The 21,047-nt window shown below is 41.3% G+C and overlaps 1 protein-coding gene across 1 annotated transcript in view; it reads left to right on the top strand.

Moving 5' to 3' along the window:
- The first annotated feature begins 3,544 nt into the window (after nt 1-3,544).
- Nucleotides 3,545-21,047, top strand: part of WASL (WASP like actin nucleation promoting factor) — a 59,639-nt gene continuing 42,136 nt past the window's right edge. The window contains exon 1 of the mRNA XM_004602045.3: nt 3,545-4,065. Within this exon, the coding sequence (XP_004602102.1) occupies nt 3,937-4,065 (129 nt within the window). The 5' untranslated portion in view covers nt 3,545-3,936. The remainder of the gene's footprint in view (nt 4,066-21,047) is intronic.

Genomic DNA, 21,047 nt, shown 5'->3' with positions numbered 1-21,047 from the left:
AGGAGAAATGAAGACGTTACTGGTGCTCATTCAAGCAAACTGATGAACGGGATGACAGTGATACAGTGATACAGTGAATACTATACGAATATTTATGTGCAAAGATATTTTACAGGGTGGATATTTTAAAACTTATGACACTTTGAGATTCCATGGGAAAAGTGGCAATTATCTCCTTTACAGTATCCGGTTTTCTATTTATAACTCAATTTTGCTATAGTCAAACAGCATGCTAGTACCTGTAATTATGGTTACAATGCTGTTAAATGCCATAGATCCCTGTGCAGCTACCTCTACATTACCCCTGCAGGGAAGGGTGTTACTACAGTTTAAATTATTGACATTAGCAAGGGGAACAGAGTGTTCAGAGGACGTGAAACAGTACATAAACAATGATACAAAGAATAAAAGTGGATTACTAAAGGACTAGGGCAAGAGAAATTTGTGAAGTATGGTAATAGCAAGGAATGCTCTGAAAACATGTCCTCATCTTCATAAATAAGCCACTCTAATGCTTTTTGTTTACCTGAAAAGTTCACAGCACGGTTGAAAATAAAGGCAGGATAGATGCTAAATTGAGTCAAAGCCAAATGGAAGAACTGCCTTGGTTTTAGTTATTTTCACAGACATCTTGACACATAACAAGCCTCTTATATTCATCCACATGAAAACTAAGGAAAGACTATCAGGGGGAAAAGACTGTAGAGACAGTCTTCCTAACTTAGCTAGAACCTTCAAGATATTTAAAGGGAAATAGAATCCTTCTTACTTCCTGGATCAAATCCAATCTTTCAAACTGGGTAAAAAGAATTGGAGATAAGAAATCAAGTTGCCAAAGAAAACAGAAAGATGTCTTGTGTTCTGCCAAATAAAGGATATGTTATCAAGAATGAAAGGAAGGGGCTTGCTAAACGGTTTGAAGCAAATACAGCCAGTACTGCTTGGTTTCAGGATGAATGTAGAAAAATAGAATCTTTGTATGCATGGTAAACCTCAAACACTGCTGCTCGCAAGCTCAGAAGAACAAGAATCATATTTTAAATAATATTCAGGTTACATTCTCCAAATTTTGAGAAGTTCAAGGAACTGGAAAATAGTCCCCAAACAAAGGCAACAATGAAGAGGTAGAAAATAATAACTTAAGATGGCAGTTTTGTGTACAATATACCCTATTTGAAATATTAAGAAAGGGTAAAGAGATAGTTTGAGCCTCAGGAAAATAGTTTACAGTGGTACCATTTTTCCACCGTTCTAGAGAAAAACCAGAAATAGAAAATGCGTTTAGAAATGTGACATATTTGAAACATCCTGGGTGAAAAAAAACCCAATCAAGTTAATATAGTTTCAGCTACTAATAGGTTGTAAAAATAATGGTTCCTTAAAATTCTAAGCATGGAAATAAATTCTTCAACTCATTACCACTCAGTCACCTATCTTTTAAATTAATGCTGGTCTAAAGATTTTAAAAGGTAGCATTCCAGCATAAAACTATTATCTTTAAGGTTTTATTAATGACTGTATCTAGATTTATAGTTTCAAAAGTTTTGATATTTGTGGATACATATATCCACATATATCTGTATACACATGTTTATGTCTATTTATAATACACAAAGCAAATATGCCTGCCTATGTGGCATAACATAGAGCCTAAACAGAACTTTCTGCTGATAGGTATACCTTAAATTCACCATTACACATCTGGAGAAATGCATAGCGCTCTAAATAGGCAGGGATTTTTTTGAAATATATAGCATAAACAGGACAAAAGCAAGATATGTAGTTCAATTCGATTGTTGATTGTTTAGCTAAGGGAAGGTGGAGCAGATAAGTGATGAACAAGAATTATTGATTAACCACTCTCTATCAGGTACTTGACATATGCTAACTTGCTAAGTTTTACAACTTTGAAGCAGATATAATTACCTCTACTAATGTACATCTTTATCAAATAGAAATAATTTTTATTACAAGGATGAGGAAAAAATTCAGAGGAGCAACTTGTCCAAAGTCCTTTAAGCGGCAGAATACAATTTAGGGCTATTTACTCTGAACTTTTAATTTTAACTATTCTGGTACACGTATTTGAAAATATTAGGTATCTAATTTCCATAATTCCTCAACAATATGAATGACTACCTTGATCACTCTGGTTCAACTTCTAGAAAACTTGTTGGGGGTTGAGGGGTGATTAGGCGACACCCAACTGTGCTCAGGGATCACTTTTACTATGTATTTGTATATATCTGGCCCTAGAAGCCTTATTTTTGAAAACAGACACCGACCATCTTAGATTTTAGGTTTATTTTCATAGCTTTTACAATTCTTGTCATTGCAACTCCAGGTTTCCATTTCTACTATTGTTTCCCTGAACTTATTTTTAAGAGTCCATCTGCCTTCTTTTCAATCACATTCCCCAAATATTACCAATCATGCTTAATTTGAAAATATTTTTTATTTTTTGTGAGACCCTCAGGAGCCCTCTGAACTCATTTGCATTTGTAGATTTACTCCTGTTTCAACAAATTCAAGAAGGGCAGCCTTCACTTTGAATTTTCGCATTTTCATTGACAGTGATTGTGCACTGATGGTTTCACCTGCTGACAGTGTATTTGTATTGGAAGCTGAGATGTTAAACTAGTTTTACCAATGTTTCAAAGGGCTCCCACTGCGTTGTTGAAACTCTGTCATTAGCACATATGATAACTGTAGGCAATAAATACGAATCGTTTAATATGGACTTCGGATATTCATTTTAGTACACGTTGCAGTGGGAAGAGTGATCATTTCCATACCCCCACAAACCTTCATTTTGACAAAAGTTCAGTACTTTTCTAACTTACGGAGACGACTATCATAGATTAGTGTCAGTTTTGGGGAGAGGTAAGAGGAGGGACTATTTTCTAATGCGCTACTCTGGAGCACTGGGGCGGGACAATGCGTTCGGGACCCTTGTATGCGGGGGGCCACCTAAACGTTACAATTCCACGTACCCCACGCGACACGCCAGGCAGGCGCTGGGGATATTGATTCTAAGCCCTTTTGTTTCAGCTCACACCCATCGATAAGGTCGCTTTCACAATACTGGGAGAGGCTTGCAGGTTCCTCCGGTCCCACTGGTCAAGTCTGGACAAAGTTGGAGAAACCACCGGCACCTGACCCCGCCGGGCGAGGGGCACGGAGGGGCGCGTCCCCGCGGCTCAGTTTTCCGCGTTCCAATTCCGGACCACTTAGGCTTGCACTTTGGACTCCAAAGACACCGGAGCGAACCCGGGGTGGCGGGGTGGGCGTCCGCAGGGGCCGGGCTGCAGTGCAGCTCCGACGGACGCCAAGACCCGCCTCCGCGCGGCCCGATCGATCACCTGGTCCTGAGAGCCTGGCTCCGCAAACACGAAGAGCTCGGGAGCCGGATCGCCGCGCCGCGTTACAGCGCACGCGCGCGGGGGCCGGAAGTGGGCGGGGCCCCGGCCGGCGCGGCGGGGCCGAGCGCGACGTCAGGGGGTGGGACTCCCGGGCCGCGCGCTTCCGGTGCGCTCCCCCGCGCCGTGCGTCCTGTGGGCTCGCCCGCCCCTGCTGCCATGTTGGATTGTGCGGCCGCCGCCGCCGCCGCCGCCGCCGCCGCCGCTGCCGCCGCCGCCGCTTCAGCTCCAGCCCAAGCGGGGTCGCAGGAGGAGCTGGGACATTAGCGCCGTCGCGGGGCTGGCGAGACGACGACCTTGCGAAGGCCGGAGCTCAGGCGGCCGCGAGCGCGCTGCCCGCAGCGGGGTGGGGGGACCCCGCGGCCGGCTCCTCCTTCCCCTGGCCTCCTCTTCCCGGCGCCGGAGGAGCGGCGAGATGCGGCGCCTGTGATTCCCTTCCTCCCGCCCCTGTCACGGAGAAGGGGGGAGACGGACGCTCGCCCACTCGCCCGAGCCCGCCGCCGCCGCCGGCCGCACCATGAGCTCCAGCCAGCCGCCGCCGCAGCAGCAGCCGCCGCCGCCGCGGAGGGTCACCAATGTGGGCTCCCTGCTGCTCACCCCGCAGGAGAACGAGTCCCTCTTCACCTTCCTGGGCAAGAAATGCGTGGTCAGTGGCCGCGACCCGTGCGTCGCCATCCCCCCTCCCCCCCACCCCTGGAGGGACCTGCGGGGCGGGGGGCCGGGGGTGGGCCCGGGGAAACGGGAGCGGGAGTCGCGGGGAGGGGGGAACGGATGGGGGTGGCCGGAGCGGCCCGGGGAGGGTCCCGGCTGCGGGCCAGGCCAGGACCCCGCTCCCCACCCCCTTCCCCCCCTCCCCCGCCAACCCGGGTGCGGGCCAGTGCGGGCGGAGCTGTCGGCGAGCCGGGAAGTGTCACCGCCGCCAGCCGGGCCCGGGAACGCGGCCCGGCCGGCCCTGCCCCGCGCCTCTCAAGCTCCTGCGGGCTCAAACTTTTCTAGGCCACGGGGGATTGGTTTCTGGCCCAGATCTTTAGAAACGGGGTTCCCCCCCTGCACCGCATGGACCCTCGCTTTCCTTTTTTTCCCCTCTCACCCATGGATGGGGGTGATGGTGAAATGGAATGGGCGGAGGGGAGGGGGGGTTGGAGAATCCTTTCCTCCACCGTGCTCCAGAAGGTTCCGGAGAGGGGAGGTCGGAGAAGGAAGCTCCGAGATAATGAATGAGGGCGGCTCGGGAGGTAAACCACCTCGCCGGGATCGCCCGCCCCGGGATTCCCCGCGGGAACGAAGTGGAGGGACCGGCTTCACACGAGGCCTTGGAGATGCTCCTGCAACCCCCCCCCCCCGAGGGGGAGGGGAGAACCAGGGGAAATTGGGGTCCTCTCTTGCAGCGATCTTACCCTGGCCTGCTTTCTATCCCTCCCCTTTCTCCTCCTTCCCCTCTCTCCCACCCTCGTTTTGCATTGCTGGGAGGAAATGTGCGCACCCCCAAACCTTGCGCGGAGTTGGGGCCTTTGGGGGCCAGAGAGTGCCACTTGGGCTGAAGCGGTTGCGGCCTGTTCTGAGCCCAGATGGCCAGTTGGGAGCGAGCTGTTCTGCTGCGGGAAGGGGAATGTGTGTTGTTGACGGAAGCGTTCTTGGCGTTGGCCGCCAACGCTCCTGGGGGGTGGGGAGGTTCTGCACCCTCCCGGTGCCGGTGCCTAGTCGCGCCGAGTCTCCCCGGGGCGGGGCGTGGGGGGTCGGGTTTTTTGGAGACGCGCCCAGGGAGAGGGAGAAGCCTTTCTGCTCTCCTGGCCTGGGAGCACCTGCCGAGTCGGTGTCCCCGGACCCCAGGAAACACCGAGAGCCGTATTTTCTAGCCGAGGCGGGTCCCGACTGTCCAGTGTGTCCAAGCACACCAGAGAGAGGGTTTCTGGAAAGTTACCAGCTTAATTGTTAACTTACAGACGTCTGTCTACCCATTGTATCCCGAACCATCCCAACCGAGACTGCCTTGTCACGTTCAGCAGAGATGTGTTTGATATTGCAGAAGTTAGACTGAGAGGAACTTTTCCTGAGGAGTGGTTCAGCATCGGAATTTGGGGGAACAGCTTTAAAGAGCTGATCAGTATCCCCTTCTTCCCCCTTAAAGATTTAAACAAAAGAGGAAAGTAAGCAATATAGTACTGTAATTGATGCTAGAAACCCAAGTCACCTTGATGTCATGAACTTAGTACTTTTCTCCGCATCACTTTGTTTCCCTTACTGATTTATTTATAAAAGTGGTTTTACAGAAATAGCCAACTTTCTTTTAACCAAAGCATAATTGAAATCGTCTTTTTATATTGGGGACCCTGGGATGGACTTTGGGCCACACCCTACGGACTCCCGTAGCTCCTTAACCCCATGTATTATCTCTCCCCTGTTCCTTAAAATGTCAGACTTGTAAGCACTGTTTTTTAATCTGTTTTAGAAAAATCTCCATCAATTTGAATGCTAAATTATCTGCATGTAAAAAAAAATGTTGATTTATTATGTTTGTGGGGTAATTTGTATTAGAAAGGAAGTCGTTGTACTGTGTTATACCTACCATACACATTAGCTTTAGACAGGAAGGACATTGTATTTATATACAAATATACTAATTGTTATTACCTTTGAATTATTAGTTTCAAAAAAATGACAGTGTAGGATACTGTGATAAAGATGAGAAGTAGTATAGCTAATTGGTAAGCATTAGTAGATTTGTCAAAATAAGCTGCTAGTGTTCAATGTTCAGTTTCTTAATACCATCTATTATTAAACAACGTTTACCTTTCCAATTTCTGTCACTTAAAACCATACTGTTGTAGTTAGCTACTCTTGCAGTATGGGATTTGGAAGATCAGCTTTAATAATTAAAGTCTGCTGCTCTGGTGTAAATTAAGAAGTATATTTTAATACTTTGGAAATGTTTTGCCTTTGCTTTCTACACAGTCTTTGTTACAACATCGCTGAAACACATTTTGTCTCACAGAGTATCTAGCAGTAACATTTATAGGTCCCACCAGACTCCTCCAGTAGAAAAGTATACAGAGTTCTATCTAAGAATTCAAGATATGAAACAAGTAGTTATAGTGCCACCTCTGAGAAGCTGTAATCCTTCTTTCACTGGACAAATATGTATTGTGTAACTGAATGCCGAGATCAGAATCGGGGTGGATGACTGCCCTCAGGTAGCGTGGTGTGACTAAAAAGGGAAACAAGTGTGTAAACTGATGAGTAATGTGTAAGACAGTGCAGTGTGTAAAGAAGTTAGTTGACTTCACAATTGAAAATACTTTGGCTTTGTACTCAGCAAACTAGGGTTTGAACTCCCATGGTCACTTTGAAGGTGTTCTCTGTCCTAGAATTGATTTTCTCATGTTTGTGCATATTAGAGCACTGTATGTAAAAATATAGTTGGTGAACAGAGATGATGGGAAAGGGGATGAGGGAAAAATTTTTAGAACAGGTGATGACTAGGTATAAGATTTGTTAGATTTAAAACAGTGTGAAAAGTTATGGGACCTACTAATTGTAGAGCAAGAAGATTTTCTGGATGTGTTTTCACATTGGAATCACTGGAGATTATTACAAATGCAAATGACTATGCCAGGTTCCTAGGTAATAATCATACTAGTGCTTGTGGGGTGAATTTGGGCAGTGTTCTTCAACTGCCAGTCTGTGCAGGACAGGGCTTGGTCTCGTGTGTTTAGAAGATTGAACGGTTTCTTTGAAGTATATACAGTTTAAGAACCATTGGTGAAGACTGCTGATTTCTGATAGGGTGATAATCAGGGTAGGGTGAAAGAGAGGGCTTCCAAGTGTGTTCCAGGGTCCTGAGCCCACTTACGATGATGCTCAGCCAACCTGGATGGTCGTTCAGTACTAGAGCTCAAGGACATGGTGCTTCTTGATTTGGGGTGGGTGGTGGGGTGGGAAGTTTTAGGACTACACCCAGGGATACTTGGGGGTCTCTGGGGTTATATCCAGTGATATATATTTTTTGGGGGAAGGGGGACTATGTTCAGTTGCATGCTAGCATATGCCCTAACCACTGCGCTCTTGACTCCTGATAGGGTAATTCTTAAGGACATTGGGAATGTCAGTAGGGTTCCCCCTCGACCCCCCATCTTTAGTCTGTGTTTTGCAAGTTAATACAGGTTTTTATGGTTGGTTGGTTGGTTTTCAAACTACACCGAGCTGTGCTCAGTCAGGACTTACTCCTGGCTTGTGCTCATGATGACTCTTTTCAGGCTCATAGAACCACGGGTGGTGCCGGGGATGGAATCTGAGCTGGCCATGCAGCCTTTATCTTACCTCTTAAATTTTGACAGTTTCATACTGTCACTGTCACTGTCATCACACTGTTCATCTATTTGCTCGTGCAGGCACCAGTAATGTCTCCATTGTGAGACTTGTTACTGTTTTTACCATATTGAATACGCCACGGGTAGCTTGCCAGGCTTTGCTGTGCGGGCAGAATACTCTGTAGCTTGCCGGGCTCTCTGAAAAGGATGGAGGAATTGAACCCGGGTCGGCCACGTGCAAGGCAAACAGCCACCCGCTCTGCTCTCGCTCCAGTCTAGCGGACTGTTTCATACATCTGACACAGTTAAGGAAGGATTGCATTAGTTAGGGATAATGGGATATTTGACTTTGAAAACTTGGGGGGAAGGTATGGTGCATCGTAGAAATTGGGTTTATGCAGACAAAAGAAGTCTTATTAGGCAAAGTGCCCACGACATGATACAATCCTTTATGAAGCAGTGCTGGTAGATCGTTTGTTATAAAGACTGAAGGAAAATTCCATCCCTTTTAGATAAAGGACTAAGAGAAGGAACCTAAAATAAAGGCAGGTATGAACTCAGAGAGTATGCAGAAATGTACGAATTCCACTGAATGGGAGAATGCCTAGATGTTAGTTAAGACCTTAGTTTAATGATTGGTTTCATGGTGGAGGTAAATCTGTTATACCGCAGTTTTTTTTGTTGTTTTGTTTTCTATTTTGGGGGGCAGTCACACCCAGTGATGCTCAGGGGTTACTCCTGGCTCTGCAGAATTATTCCTGGCGGTGCTCAGGGGACCATATAGGATGTAAGGGTATCGAACCCGGATCAACTGAGCATGTGCAAGGCAAACGCCTTATCCACTGTACTATTTCCGGCCCTATACCACAGTTTTTAAAACTTGATTTTTTTGTCATAGTTGGTTTTAGTTATTTAGATATGTATTACCTACTTTTATAGGAAGAGTTCTGGTTGATCGGATTGGGAGGATTGTGCAGTGGGTAAGGTGCTTGCCTTATGTGTGGCTGACCTTGGTTTGATCGGTTGTTCTGATGGATTTCAGTAGATGGTAGTAGTAGAACTTAAAATAATTAAGGATTAAAAAGATTCTAACATCTCTTTTGGGGGGAATCTTACACTAGTCATCACTGCTCAAGCTTATTCCTGGTTCTGCACTCAGGAATTTTTTTTTTCTTTTTGGGTCACCCGGCATTGCACAGGGGTTCCTCCTGGCTCATTCACTCAGGAATTACTCCTAGCGGTGCTCAGGGGACCGTATGGGATGCCCTACTCGCTGTGCTATCACTCCAGCCTCTCAGGAATTATTCTAGGTGGTACTCAGGTGACCATATTGGTTTCTAGGGGTCAAACCTTGGTTGGCCTCATGCAGTTCAGTGCCTTACCTGCCGTACTATCTGTACTATGCTGTACTCTGGCCTCAGATTATAACATCTTGTTTGGTAGTTTGGTTTCATTTTATATACTGTGGTTTATTTTCTATTAAGTAAAAGCAATCTTAGCAAATAAAAGTTAAATTAGTATGGAATAGAGATTGGGGAAAATACAACTATAACCCTCCTTAGTCTCCTGGTTCAAAGGGATTAGAATTAGTAATATTGTCTTAGTCACCTATTTTAAGATTAATGTCTCAGGAAATCACTTATTGACAACTTTAATCTTCATTTTCTTTAATTCCCTAACATTTGTTTTAACTTGCTTAGGTCTTTTAGGTTTTTGTTTTGTTTTGTTTTCTCACTTTATATGTAATTCTGGGAGATTAGAGTTCATGCCTGCCATGGTATATAAATGTTTTTATAACATGCAGAAAATGTTACAAATGTTTAGATTGAGTATAATTTCAAACTTGTTCATCTCAGAGTTTACTCAGTATGTCTTGTAGCTATATCAAATCATTAAAAACTTTGAGTTTCTAAAGCAGATGGTATTTAAATTTAGGAGAATAAAATGATTCGATTCTGTTGCTGTCCAACAGCTACTTTCTTGCTTATGTGGGTTTAGAGGGACAGGTGCTTAAAGGTATCTCTGTCTTGCTGGACACCTGAATTTAGCTAAAATTGATAGAAAGTTAATGCTGGAATCATATTTTTCACCCTGAGTAATGTGGAAGAAGAAAAAGATTAAAATTCACTGGAGTTTGAATGTGAGTTGAGTAATTCTCCACTTTGTAAATGGGTTCATAGAAACTGGAACTTTAAGAGAAATTATATACAAGAGCAAGGCCTTGTTATGGATCAACATAGGGAAATGTTACTGGATAGCTTGCAGTATAAAAAGTATGTGTCATGCAGGTACACAGAAGCTCGAGAGGAGATTTAGAAGAATCCAGAATATCTGAGTTAGACTGCCAGTTTTTTATTCTTACTTCTTAGTGGGCAGGTTTCTTAATTTCTTGACCTTAATATTTGGGCTCGCAAATGGATTTATTCAGGGGTTTCAAAGAGTAATACATTTATCTTATATAATACACTCACATTCTGGCGGTTTAAAGAAGCATTTGAAAGAAAATTGTCAGTGCTACTTCCTACTTAAGATTTCCTGTAAGTGTCAGGGAGTAAATTTTTGAATGCTTTATTTCTTTTGACTTAAATAAATTCTAACAAGTGTGTGTGTTGGTAAGAGTTAGAGGAGTTTCTTCTGGATTTTAGACTTTCCTCTGCCACCAGTTATGAATGTGAACAAGTATCTCTCCTTTTTTAGACTTATACTTTCCTAATCAGGAATGAGTGGTGGGACAAGATACTCTTGAGTGTTAACAGCTTTACATTCTGTCAATCCAGTTGTCCTAGATACTGAGAAAGGAAGGAAAAGAGAAACCCTTATGTGTTTTTTTGTTTCTTTTAAAAATGCAGTTTGGGTACCATATTTACAACATTGTTTAACAGCTGGTAGTTTACAGTTACTGCACATCACCAGCACTGAACTACTAAGCACCCTCCACTGTAGTCCTTCAGTTACTGTGGTCTGTGTTCTCTTTCCCCTACCCACTCTCTGCTCTGCTTGGTAATCTCAATATGTAATCCTGGGCTAAGGGTTTCTCCTCTTTGGATACTGTCTCCTTTATTCTATATACCACAAATGAGGGAGATCATCCAGTATTTGTCCTTTTTGCTCTGGTTTATTCCATTTAACATGAAATAAACTGGAGAGATGAAACTTTCCAGTTTCATCCATGTTTTAGAGAACTAGCAGGATTTTGTCTAAGTGACTACATAATACTCCATTGTGTACATATACCGCAACTTCTTATTCATCTATAGTTGGATATTTGGGTTTTCTATTTTCCGACTATTGTATTAAGTGGTACAGTTACATATATACATAGGTAGGTTTGCATGTCTTTGTGTAATTTTGAGGGTAGATGCCAAGAAATGGGTTTCCTATTTCTGCTCAAAACCTATTTCTGCTCTACACTCAGAAGTTACTCTTGGTTAAAAAAAGCTTCAACCCCATCAAAAAATGGGGAGAAGAAATGAACAGAAACTTCCTCAAAAAAGAAATTCAGTTGGCTAGAAGGCACATGAAAAAATGCTCTACATCACTAATAATCAGGGAGATGCAGATCAAAACAACAGTGAGTTATCATCTCACACCATAGAGACTGGCACACATCAGTAAGAACAAGAGCAACCGATATTGGCATGAATGTGGGGAGAAAAGGCTTCTCATGCATTGTTGGTAGGAATGCTTACTGGTCCAGCCTTTTAGAAAACAATATGAACATTCCTCCAAAACCTATAAATTGAGTTCCTACATGACCCAGCAATACCACTCCTGGGAATATATCCCAGAGATGGAAAAAAACAACACAGTAGAAATGGCATCTGCACTTGCATGTTTATTGAAGCACTGTTCACAATAGCCAGAATCTAGAAAAAACCTGAGTATCTGAGAACAGATAACTGATGATTAAAGAAACTTTGGTACATCTACACAGTGGAATACTATGCAGCTGTTAGAAGAGATGTGGCACTATAGCACTGTTTGCTCGAGGGGGGCACCAGTAATGTCTCCATTGTGAGACTTGTTACTGTTTTTGGCATATCAAATACATCACAGGGAGCTTTAGACTAACACCTAAGGGCAGTAGAGATAAGGGCCAGGAGGATCACTCTACAGTTTGAAAGCCAGCCTCATGTCCTGGGGGGAAAGGCAGTTGGTATGGAGAAGGGACTACTAAGTAAATCATGGCTGAAGGGATCGCTCGGGATGGGAAGTGTGTGCTGAAAGTAGACTAAGAACCAAACATGATGACCTCTTAGTATCTGTACTGCAAATCATAATGCCCAAAATTGGAGAGAGAGTTAGAAGGAATGTACCTGCCACAGAAGCATGGGATGGGATAGGGTGGGTGTGGTGGGACAGACCCTGGGAACAATGATGGTGAAAAATGTGCACTGGTGGAGGGATGGGTGCTTGATCATTGTATGACTGAAACGGAAATCATGAAAGTTTGTAACTGTATCATACGGTGAGCCAATTAAAAAAAAAATAAAAAGACCCTAAAGTTCTCAGCCTGAACATTGGGAGAATCTGGAAAGGGAGGAGGGAGGGAGGTTGGGGGGGTCTCTTGGTCCTGTTCTGAGGACATCGAGGGGCGTGGGATAGAACCCAAGTCTGCTAGTATATTACCTGCTGTACTATCTCTCCAGCCTCTCCAGTATTAGGTTTTATTATCTCTTATTCCTAAGTATTAACTTTTATTGCTTATTTTCTATGGTTTAAAAGTATTTTTTATTAAAGTGTTATATTTAGTATTTATAATGAACTGGCTTGTATATATAGGAGACTGACTTAAATTGAGACTTAAAAGATAGACATGAACTTTATTATAAGTTTTTATGTCTAGGAACCATCATTTGATCCAATGAATAAAAATCTGGCATTAGTAGAGTTCACTTTCACTGTAAAAATTCTGAAAGTAAAATAAGTTCATGCATTCTTAGCTGCAGAGCTGCATATTGCTAATGCACTGGGTGTGTTTAAAGGCTATTGCCAGCTCAGCTGTGCTTGTGGGACCCAGGTTGCGCCAGAATTGAACCCAAGGCTCCTGGGTGAACTGTGCATTCCAGCCTATTACCTGGGGTATTTGAAAATACTATGTACACTAATATTTTGCTAGGGTTTAGAACACTGAGGAGATGAGGAGCATTTATTTAATTGAAGGGTCAATTAAAATCAGATTTTGGAAGACTTTAAACCTTAAAGTTGAAATGTAATCTTGTAGTAAGGAATCACAAAGGAAAGTGTCAAACTGGATTGGGATAAAATGGAAATTATTATTCACGATGGGAGTTACTGAATTATACTTTAGAGTTTACCAACACTTTCTTAGTCATTATCTCTAGAGACCTATTCTGACAAAGAAACCTTAGTTGTAGCAGTCAGGAATTTTAAGAAAAGGTTATAAGTTATAGTAATCTTTGGTGTTTGGATGCTTGACAGACTCCACTTATCCCACCCATCCACTCAGCAACTTTTCCCTCCCCCTCTCCCCCCATATTGTGCTCTCTGAGTAGCAGAATATTCCGGCAGGCAGGGAATCAAAGTGGATAGTAGATGAAACATAATGCTATTTCAAGATTATATTCTAAAAACATTGTAAAGGGGAAAATTAGCTACATATTTTTCATTGTACAAATTCAAAAGAGAAACAGACTAAACATAAGAAATAAAACTTTGGAATCTTTCACATTGTTAATTATTAGGATTATCATAGTGTCAGACGAGGTGAAAATCACAGAGAGGTAGAATAGATCATACTCGGTTGGGCCTGTACTTAAGAATGTGAACTTGCAGATACTGGCTGCCAGCTAGACTCACTCCAGTATGGGTTTGGAGGTGGTTGCTCAGGTTCAGTGGTATCAGCACTGAGAATGAGTGTATGTATGAACTTATGGAATTTGACAATGAGAAACAGGATGGATTCACCCGAAAAATTGTGTGCATATTGTTCTACAATGTAATTTTTTAACTCAAACTTCCACATCCATCTATGCATTTATTGCATCGTTTTTTCTATACCCTTTATTATATGAGCTTCTTGTAACTTTAATGGATAGATTCATTCTCTGCCATAACAAATAACACAAACTTGTTTGCTTATAAAACAGATTGAGAGGCTGGGGGATAGCTCAAGGGGTTGGAGTGCAAGCTAGAGACCCCCAAGTTCTATTTCTTGCAATGCGTGGATCCCTCAACAAGTTTAGAGTGTTTCCCTGGAGAGCCTTAAGGATGGCTGTGTGTGGCCCTGGGGTTCTCAGTACCACTGGATCAGCATCACATAAGCTTTCCAATCTGCCGGGCCTGTTATGGCAAGAGTGGCCCCTGCACCCACTAAGCATTGCTTAAAATAAATTCAGTTGAGGGAAAGGCATCTTGGGGGACTGAAAGTCCAAAACAAAGCTATAGGTGGGATTGGTTCCTTCTGCAGCACAAGGATAATTTGTCTCCTCGCCTTCTGTTAGATTTCTGGCAGTCCTTGATATTCCTTGCTCATTCTCTACTCCACCCTTTTTATAGTGTGTTTATATAATGTCTAGAATGTGTTCCTACTTTTCTGTCTGTCTTATAAAAACACCAGCCTTTGGATTACTATCAGTTTATTGATTTAATTTTAACTTAATTGTATCTGAAATGAAATTTTTCCCTGCTAAGGTCATATTGTAGAAGTTTCTAAAGAACATAGTCATATTTTTGTTTGTCTGGGTTTTGCCTTTACAAACAATGTTATATTGAAATTTTAAATTTTTCTCGGTGTCCTTTCTAAATATCCTTTTTTGTCCAATTGTAAGAAATCACGAATGAACCTTAAAATCATTAACAGGACTGGACATATGGGTTAAATGATAGAGCACGCTCCTTGGGTATTCTGGGTCCTAGATTTGGGTCCTCAGATTTAAGTGGGAATAATGTGGGGACTATGTTAGGATGCCCCCAACTCCCAGCACTCTTGAGAGTGGCTCTGGCCCTCCAGCACTACCAGGAATGGCCCTGTTTCCCTGCTCTTCCCCCAACTCCTCCAGGTTATTGAAGTTAAAACCCTTTTTTAATTGTATAGGTCCTAGTGAATTGCCCTACAAAATAGATAACACTAAACTTTATATATTCTCATCTTCTCATCAGTACTAGGATATTAAAATCTATTTCTGCATTTGCATTTCACTGATCAAAAATTGTTGCTACTGCTTCATTTGTTATTTCTAGTAAAGTTACACAACTTTTCCTACTTGAGTCATTTCTGTGAATTGCCTGTTACTTGCTTGTCTTTGTAGAATGCTTTTCTACTGTATTGCTTACTGTTTAATAGTGACCTGAAGAATTTAAGCATGGAAGTATATATTACAATATTTTGGGGAGATAGTTTGTGATTGTATCGTTTGATAAAATTTGTTTTGGTCTTTTGGGTCATTGCATAGGATTGAAATTTTTCTGTACTGAAACACTTTTTACAGTATCAAGGCTTAACTGTTCTTGCTTGGAATTGCAAAATTATTTGCTTACATTTTCCCAGTATATGTGTAGCTTAATTTTGGTCATTTAATTTTAACTTTTTCTGAAAGTGACTTTATGAATATTCTCACTTTGTTTTGTGTTTCTTTGTTTAAGAGCACAGTGAGCTCAGGACTTACTCCAGTTTCTGTGCTTGGGATCATTCCTGGCTGGGGTCAGGGGACCATATGTTATGCTGGGGATCAAACCCAGAACAGCCAGATGTAAGGCAAGTGTCCTATTTGCCGAACTATCTCCTCATCCTATATCCCTCACCAGGAAATAATTTGCTTTGTTTTGTTTTGTTTTGTTTTGTTTTAATTTGTAAGAACTAGCATATTGGAACTTCCCATTTAAAAACAAGTACTTTCATTTACTATTTAAATCTTGTCTTCTCCTATATTTTATTTTTAAGCTATATTTTCACCATGTGTATATAGCCAGTTTTGTGTGTGTGTGTGTGTGTGTGTGTGTGTGTGTGTGTGTGTGTGTGTATGTATGTGTATGCACGTACGTGCATATTGCTTGCATGTGTACTCTCTGGCATGCTGGAGGGGGGGCATGTGTACCAAGCTCCCACTCCCAAGCATGGCCCCTTGGCAGGCAGTAGTTCCATACTACTTGCTTTAACAAAACTTAGAGGAATAGCAAATGGAATTGTCAGAAATAGACCAGTAGAAGTCAATTTGTGATGATTGATTGTTATATATTTATAACCTTTCTTAATCTCATAGAGGGCGACCATATGCCACCGTTAGTGAATGCCATACTTCTCAGTTCCACATGTGGGGATGTTTCTCCTGTCCTTTAAAGAGCTCTTTCAATGCTTCTTGCAAAACTGCTTTTTAAGACTTTGAATTCCCTAAGCTGTTTGCCTGTCCACGAAGCTCTGTATCTTTCCTTCAAATCTGAGTGATAATCTAGCTGGATAGTACTCTTGGTGAGGTGTTCATGACATGGAGTCTTTGTCCTATATCCTTCCATATTCTTCTGGCTCGTAGAGTCTCATTTGACAGATATGTACATCTTATGGGCTCTCCTTTGTATGTAGGTTCCTTTTTTTTTCATGCTTTTTTTTTCAGCATTCTATCTCTACCTTTAGATTTTGTCATTTTGAGTGTGTAATGTGCTTGAAGTTTTCTTAATTGAGTCTATTTTTCACTTCGACTATTTGGGCCTCTTAGATCTCTGCCTGTAATCCTCAACTCTGGGAAATTCTTATTGATGATTTCTTTTAACTATTGTTTCTTCTTTGTATTGACCTTCCTGTTTGTGAGGAACTCTGATGATTCTTGCATTGTTGTTCTTAAATGCCTCCCATAGTTCTCTGGTGTGCTGTTGATTTCTTTTCAGACTGTTTCCCACCTTCTGCTGTTTCCTAGTGGCTTGCTCATCTTGGAGCTTCCTGGATCTTTTGCTCAGCTGCTGCTTGTTACTCTGCTATTCAGAACTTCTGTTGAGTTTTGTGTCACCTATAATGTTCTTCATTTCTCTCATTTCTGATTGTAGTAGTTTTTTTTATTTCAATTTTCATGCTGTCTTTCCATTTAGAAGCCAGTGGTACACCTAATTTAAGTATTTTCTGGACTGAGATAGTACGGTGCAATAAGGCACATTTAAACTCAATGTAGTTCCATTACATTCTACCTCTATCTATGATAATAGGCAACTTCCTCAACTGGTACCGTTTCACTTTCCTCTTGGATGAAGTTGATGTCTTCTATGGTTTAAATTAAATGAGAAAGTTCAATTTCTGTGCTGATTAAAGTACTTAGTTCAAAATAGTTGATATTAATGTTATTTGGAGTTGGATGAGACAAAGGGCAGTATTTCAAGAAGATGGTTTGGTTTGCTCTTGTTGTACAGAAATTAACATTAATGTAAATTAAAATGTTTTTAGAGTTTCAATATCTGTGTAACAATACATGTATTCTGATTGTTGTCTTTGCATATTCTGATAATTTTCAAATTATCTTCCTACATTTAAAGGTCAGCATGTTTAATGTTTAAAGTTTAAAGTCATGGGATATGTTTTCTTAGCATAGTGGTGATGGAAACACCTAATGCTAGTTGGGTAATTAATAATACGTTGCATTTTTATATAATGTATGCAACAATGTAAAAGATGAAGCACCATTTATTTTTAATACCGACTTGAAAATTGGCTGGAGCGATAGCACAGCGGGTAGGGCGTTTGCCTTACGCGAGCCGACCCAGGTTCGATTCCTCTGTCCCTCTTGGAGAGCTTGGCAAGCTGCCAAGAGTATCTCGCCCTCACGGTGGAGCCTGGCAAGCTACCCATGTATTCGATATGCCAAAAACAGTAACAATAAGTTACAATGGAGACGTTACTGGTACCTGCTCGAGAACAAATCGATGAACAAGGGGATGACAGTGATAGTGACTTGAAAATTACAAAATTATTCGTTTATAACTGAATACACTGGAAATTATTCCTACTTTCAGGCTCAGATTTCTTGCTGGTTTTGGTATACTTGAAAGTAGTGATGTAAAAAATATATTCTTTTGAAAATACAATTTTGACTCTGGTTTATTCAGTTTATTCTTTTAGTCCCCAGATTCACTCTCCCTTAGTGAATGGTTGTTGTGGTAGAAGTGAATTCTGTGGTTTGTCTCGTTTAAAATATTAGGAATGGGAATGAATTAGCTGAGGTTCTCATCGTGTTATGTAGATACTAATGATCAATTAAGTGCCAGGAAGAGAACTGTTGTTCCTTTTTTTTTTTTTTTTTTTTTGCTTTTTGGGTCACACCCATCAATGCACAGGGGTCACTTCTGGCTCATGCACTCAGGAATCACCCCTGGCGGTGCTCAGGGGACCACATGGGATTCTGGGATTTGAACCCGGGTCGGCCTCGTGCAAGGCAAACGCCCTACCTGCTGTGCCATCACTCCAGTCCCCTGTTATTCTTTTAAAAATATTTTAAATACCACAGACTAGCGATTTCCATTCTTCTGAAAAAAATTTAAAATCTCGATAATGTAACAATAACTAGCATGATTCTAAGAAAAGCACCCCTTTCAATTTAATTGGTCCATTATCAAATGCAAAATGCATGTAAAATACTATCCCTAGTAGTATATATTTTTAAAAATCTGCTTGTTTTCAGAGTGAATATTGTATTAGTTAAGTGAACCCCATGTTGGAATGAATAACATCATTTAAAGAAAAATGCTTCATTGATCACATAAATGAAATGTTAAGGCATTTACAGAGAGGAAGATGTGTTTCAGAAAATAAGGAAAGTTATCAAGAGAATATTTGAATTAGGTACATGGCATCCCCAAATTTTCACATGTAATATTTTAGAAAGTGAACAAATATTGGAGGATAGAATATGTAGGCATCTGGAGAGTATTTTGACTGTTCTCCATATATTTCAGATATAGGGTGAATCGCAGAAGGTGAAATGAAAGTTGTTTGTTGGATCTGTTTAAATAGTTTTAGTCCTTGCCAGGAATCCTTGAATTTTTATTCTTTTTTTTTCCCTCTCCTTTCCTCCCCTCTCTTCCCCTTCCCTCCCCAGACAGCTGTGCTCAGGGATCATATGCATTGCCTGGGATCAGACCAGAGTTGGCCTGGTGCAAGGCAAGTAAGTGCCTCCACTGCGCCCACCTCCACCCCAACACCACTCACCAGCTCTTAGGCCCTTGGACCTTATTCTTGAAATCTGTTGAATGTTAGGCACAAGTCATTGTGTTAAAAGTAATTGGCAAAGAGAGTTTATGACAGTATAAAAATACAGGCAGAGGGACTGGAGCACAGCAGGTAGGGCGTTGGCTTTGCATGTGGCTGACCGTCTCCCAGCACCGCCAGGAGTAACCCTGTGCATCGCCGGGTGTGACCCAAAAATCAAAAAAAAGGGAAGAAAGTAGAGGCAGAGTGTTCTCCTAGGCTTTTAGAATGCTTGTAACCAAAGGACCATGTAAATTTCAGATCTCATTTATGGATTTGTGTATAAAGTATAGAGTGAAACGTGTCCTTGTTGATTTTCATTAAGGCCTTAGAAAAAAACGAGAATATACACAATATAAGTATTTAAGTAATTGTATTAGTGGTTACGTTTCTTTTTGTAAATATCAAAAACTGGCTCTGGCTGGTATAAGTAAAAATTTATGGACTGCCAGAGGATCCCATATGATCCAAAACAGAGTTGAACAGTGAAACTTTAAGAATAATAGGGGGCTTGAGATGCTCTGAGAACAGGAGTCAGTAGAATTTATCTCCAGTCATTTCTTAAGCAAAATCTTTTAGTTCTGTTACTAGAATTGGAATTCTAAATTTCTGGGAGACAATTTTGACTAAGCTTTAATAGTGTAGTCACTTGACTTCGGAGAGGCCCCTGGACTCTCCTAAGTATCAGGATGGGATATGGGAGAGGAGTAGGTACAACCTATAAATTAGGTTTGAAATTTGAAGCTTGTCAAAGTCCTATTAAGGAACGGAACATGATTTGGTCTTTTTGCGACCTGCCCTTCAAATGCCTTGGTTAAAGTATTTATTTATGACTCTATTAGTTCCTTTTTAGTGGCTTCTTTGGTTCCTCATTTGCAAGTAATAAAAGTGAAAGATGTCTTCCAAGTTTCAGAAGTTTAGTGTTTTTTTAGTTTTCTTTAATTGTCCAACTTGTTGAAAATAGGAAGTAATAGTCCTCTACTAGTTTCTATCTGTTAGCAGTAGAACTTTAAAATAACCTAACTGGAAATAGAACAGTTGATAAATTGATCATATGAATATCATAATAATCGATATTATAAGTAAGATTTTGTGTCCTCTCTTCTGAGTAAGAAAAAAAGTTTCTTGCTCAGCCTTTTCAGAGCATTATATTTCTGCTTTTATTTGGTGCTTGTGGCACACTTTAATCTAGTTGCTTTTAAAAATGTAGGCCTTTCACAAGGTTATTATCAACTCATTGGAAACAAGGACTATTCCTTGATTCCCTTTCTATTTTTAGCACACTATAAGCTCTTGCTAAATTGAATTTCGTGACATTTAAATTTTTATTCTACTGTTTTGTGAGTAAATAAAATTTCATTAGTTCTTTTTATTACGAATATTCCCTTGTTTAATTGTCTTAGTTCTGCCCTGGCCTTGACCTTAATTTCATTCCCACATCTTGTTCTAAGAAAGTGTTTTTATAAAATCTTTTCCATGGAAAATTCCAGAGCTGTGTTACTCACTTGACCTTGTCAGTGGTGGGCATAGTCACCATCTATTGTCAGATATGTATAGTTGTTACTTAAAGGGTTGAGCAATTAAAATATAGCTAATATTATGTATAGAGGACTAAATGCTCAACTTTAATTTTAGTAGCTGTGTATGGTTAGTAGCTACTTTAGTATAGCTTAAGAGTACAGGAAGAAACGGTATCTAAAATCTAGCCGCATCCTCCTACCAGTCTCTCGGTTATGGGGGCTTAAATAAGTTGAATATTTAGTTAACGCCTATTCAATCAATCTCACTTGGAACTAGAGTTAGAGATACTCTGCTTCATGTGTTTTGAATAAAATGTTTGAAGGCCACCGAGATTGAATGGGGGTTTGGTGCTTGAGTTGGCTGAGGCCCACTCTGGTTCAGTACCCAGCATGCCATGTGGTTCCCAGCGCCTACCAGGAGCAACCCTTGAGGGCAGAGCCTGGAGTAATTCCTGAGCACTGCTGGGTGTGGCCCCCAAACTTTTTTTTTTTTTTTACTTATAAAACTATTTAACTTCTGAGAAAGTACAAACCTAGACATTTGATAGATTTTCAAGTTGTTGGTCAAATCAGTTTTTAGACTGTAATTCTAAGTTTTTGATATTAAAGCATAAAA

Source organism: Sorex araneus, chromosome 1 (genome assembly GCF_027595985.1).
Source record: "Sorex araneus isolate mSorAra2 chromosome 1, mSorAra2.pri, whole genome shotgun sequence".
Lineage (NCBI taxonomy): Eukaryota > Metazoa > Chordata > Mammalia > Eulipotyphla > Soricidae > Sorex > Sorex araneus.
Note: the sequence above shows the minus strand (reverse complement) of the source record. Positions and strands in the feature narration are given on the sequence as shown.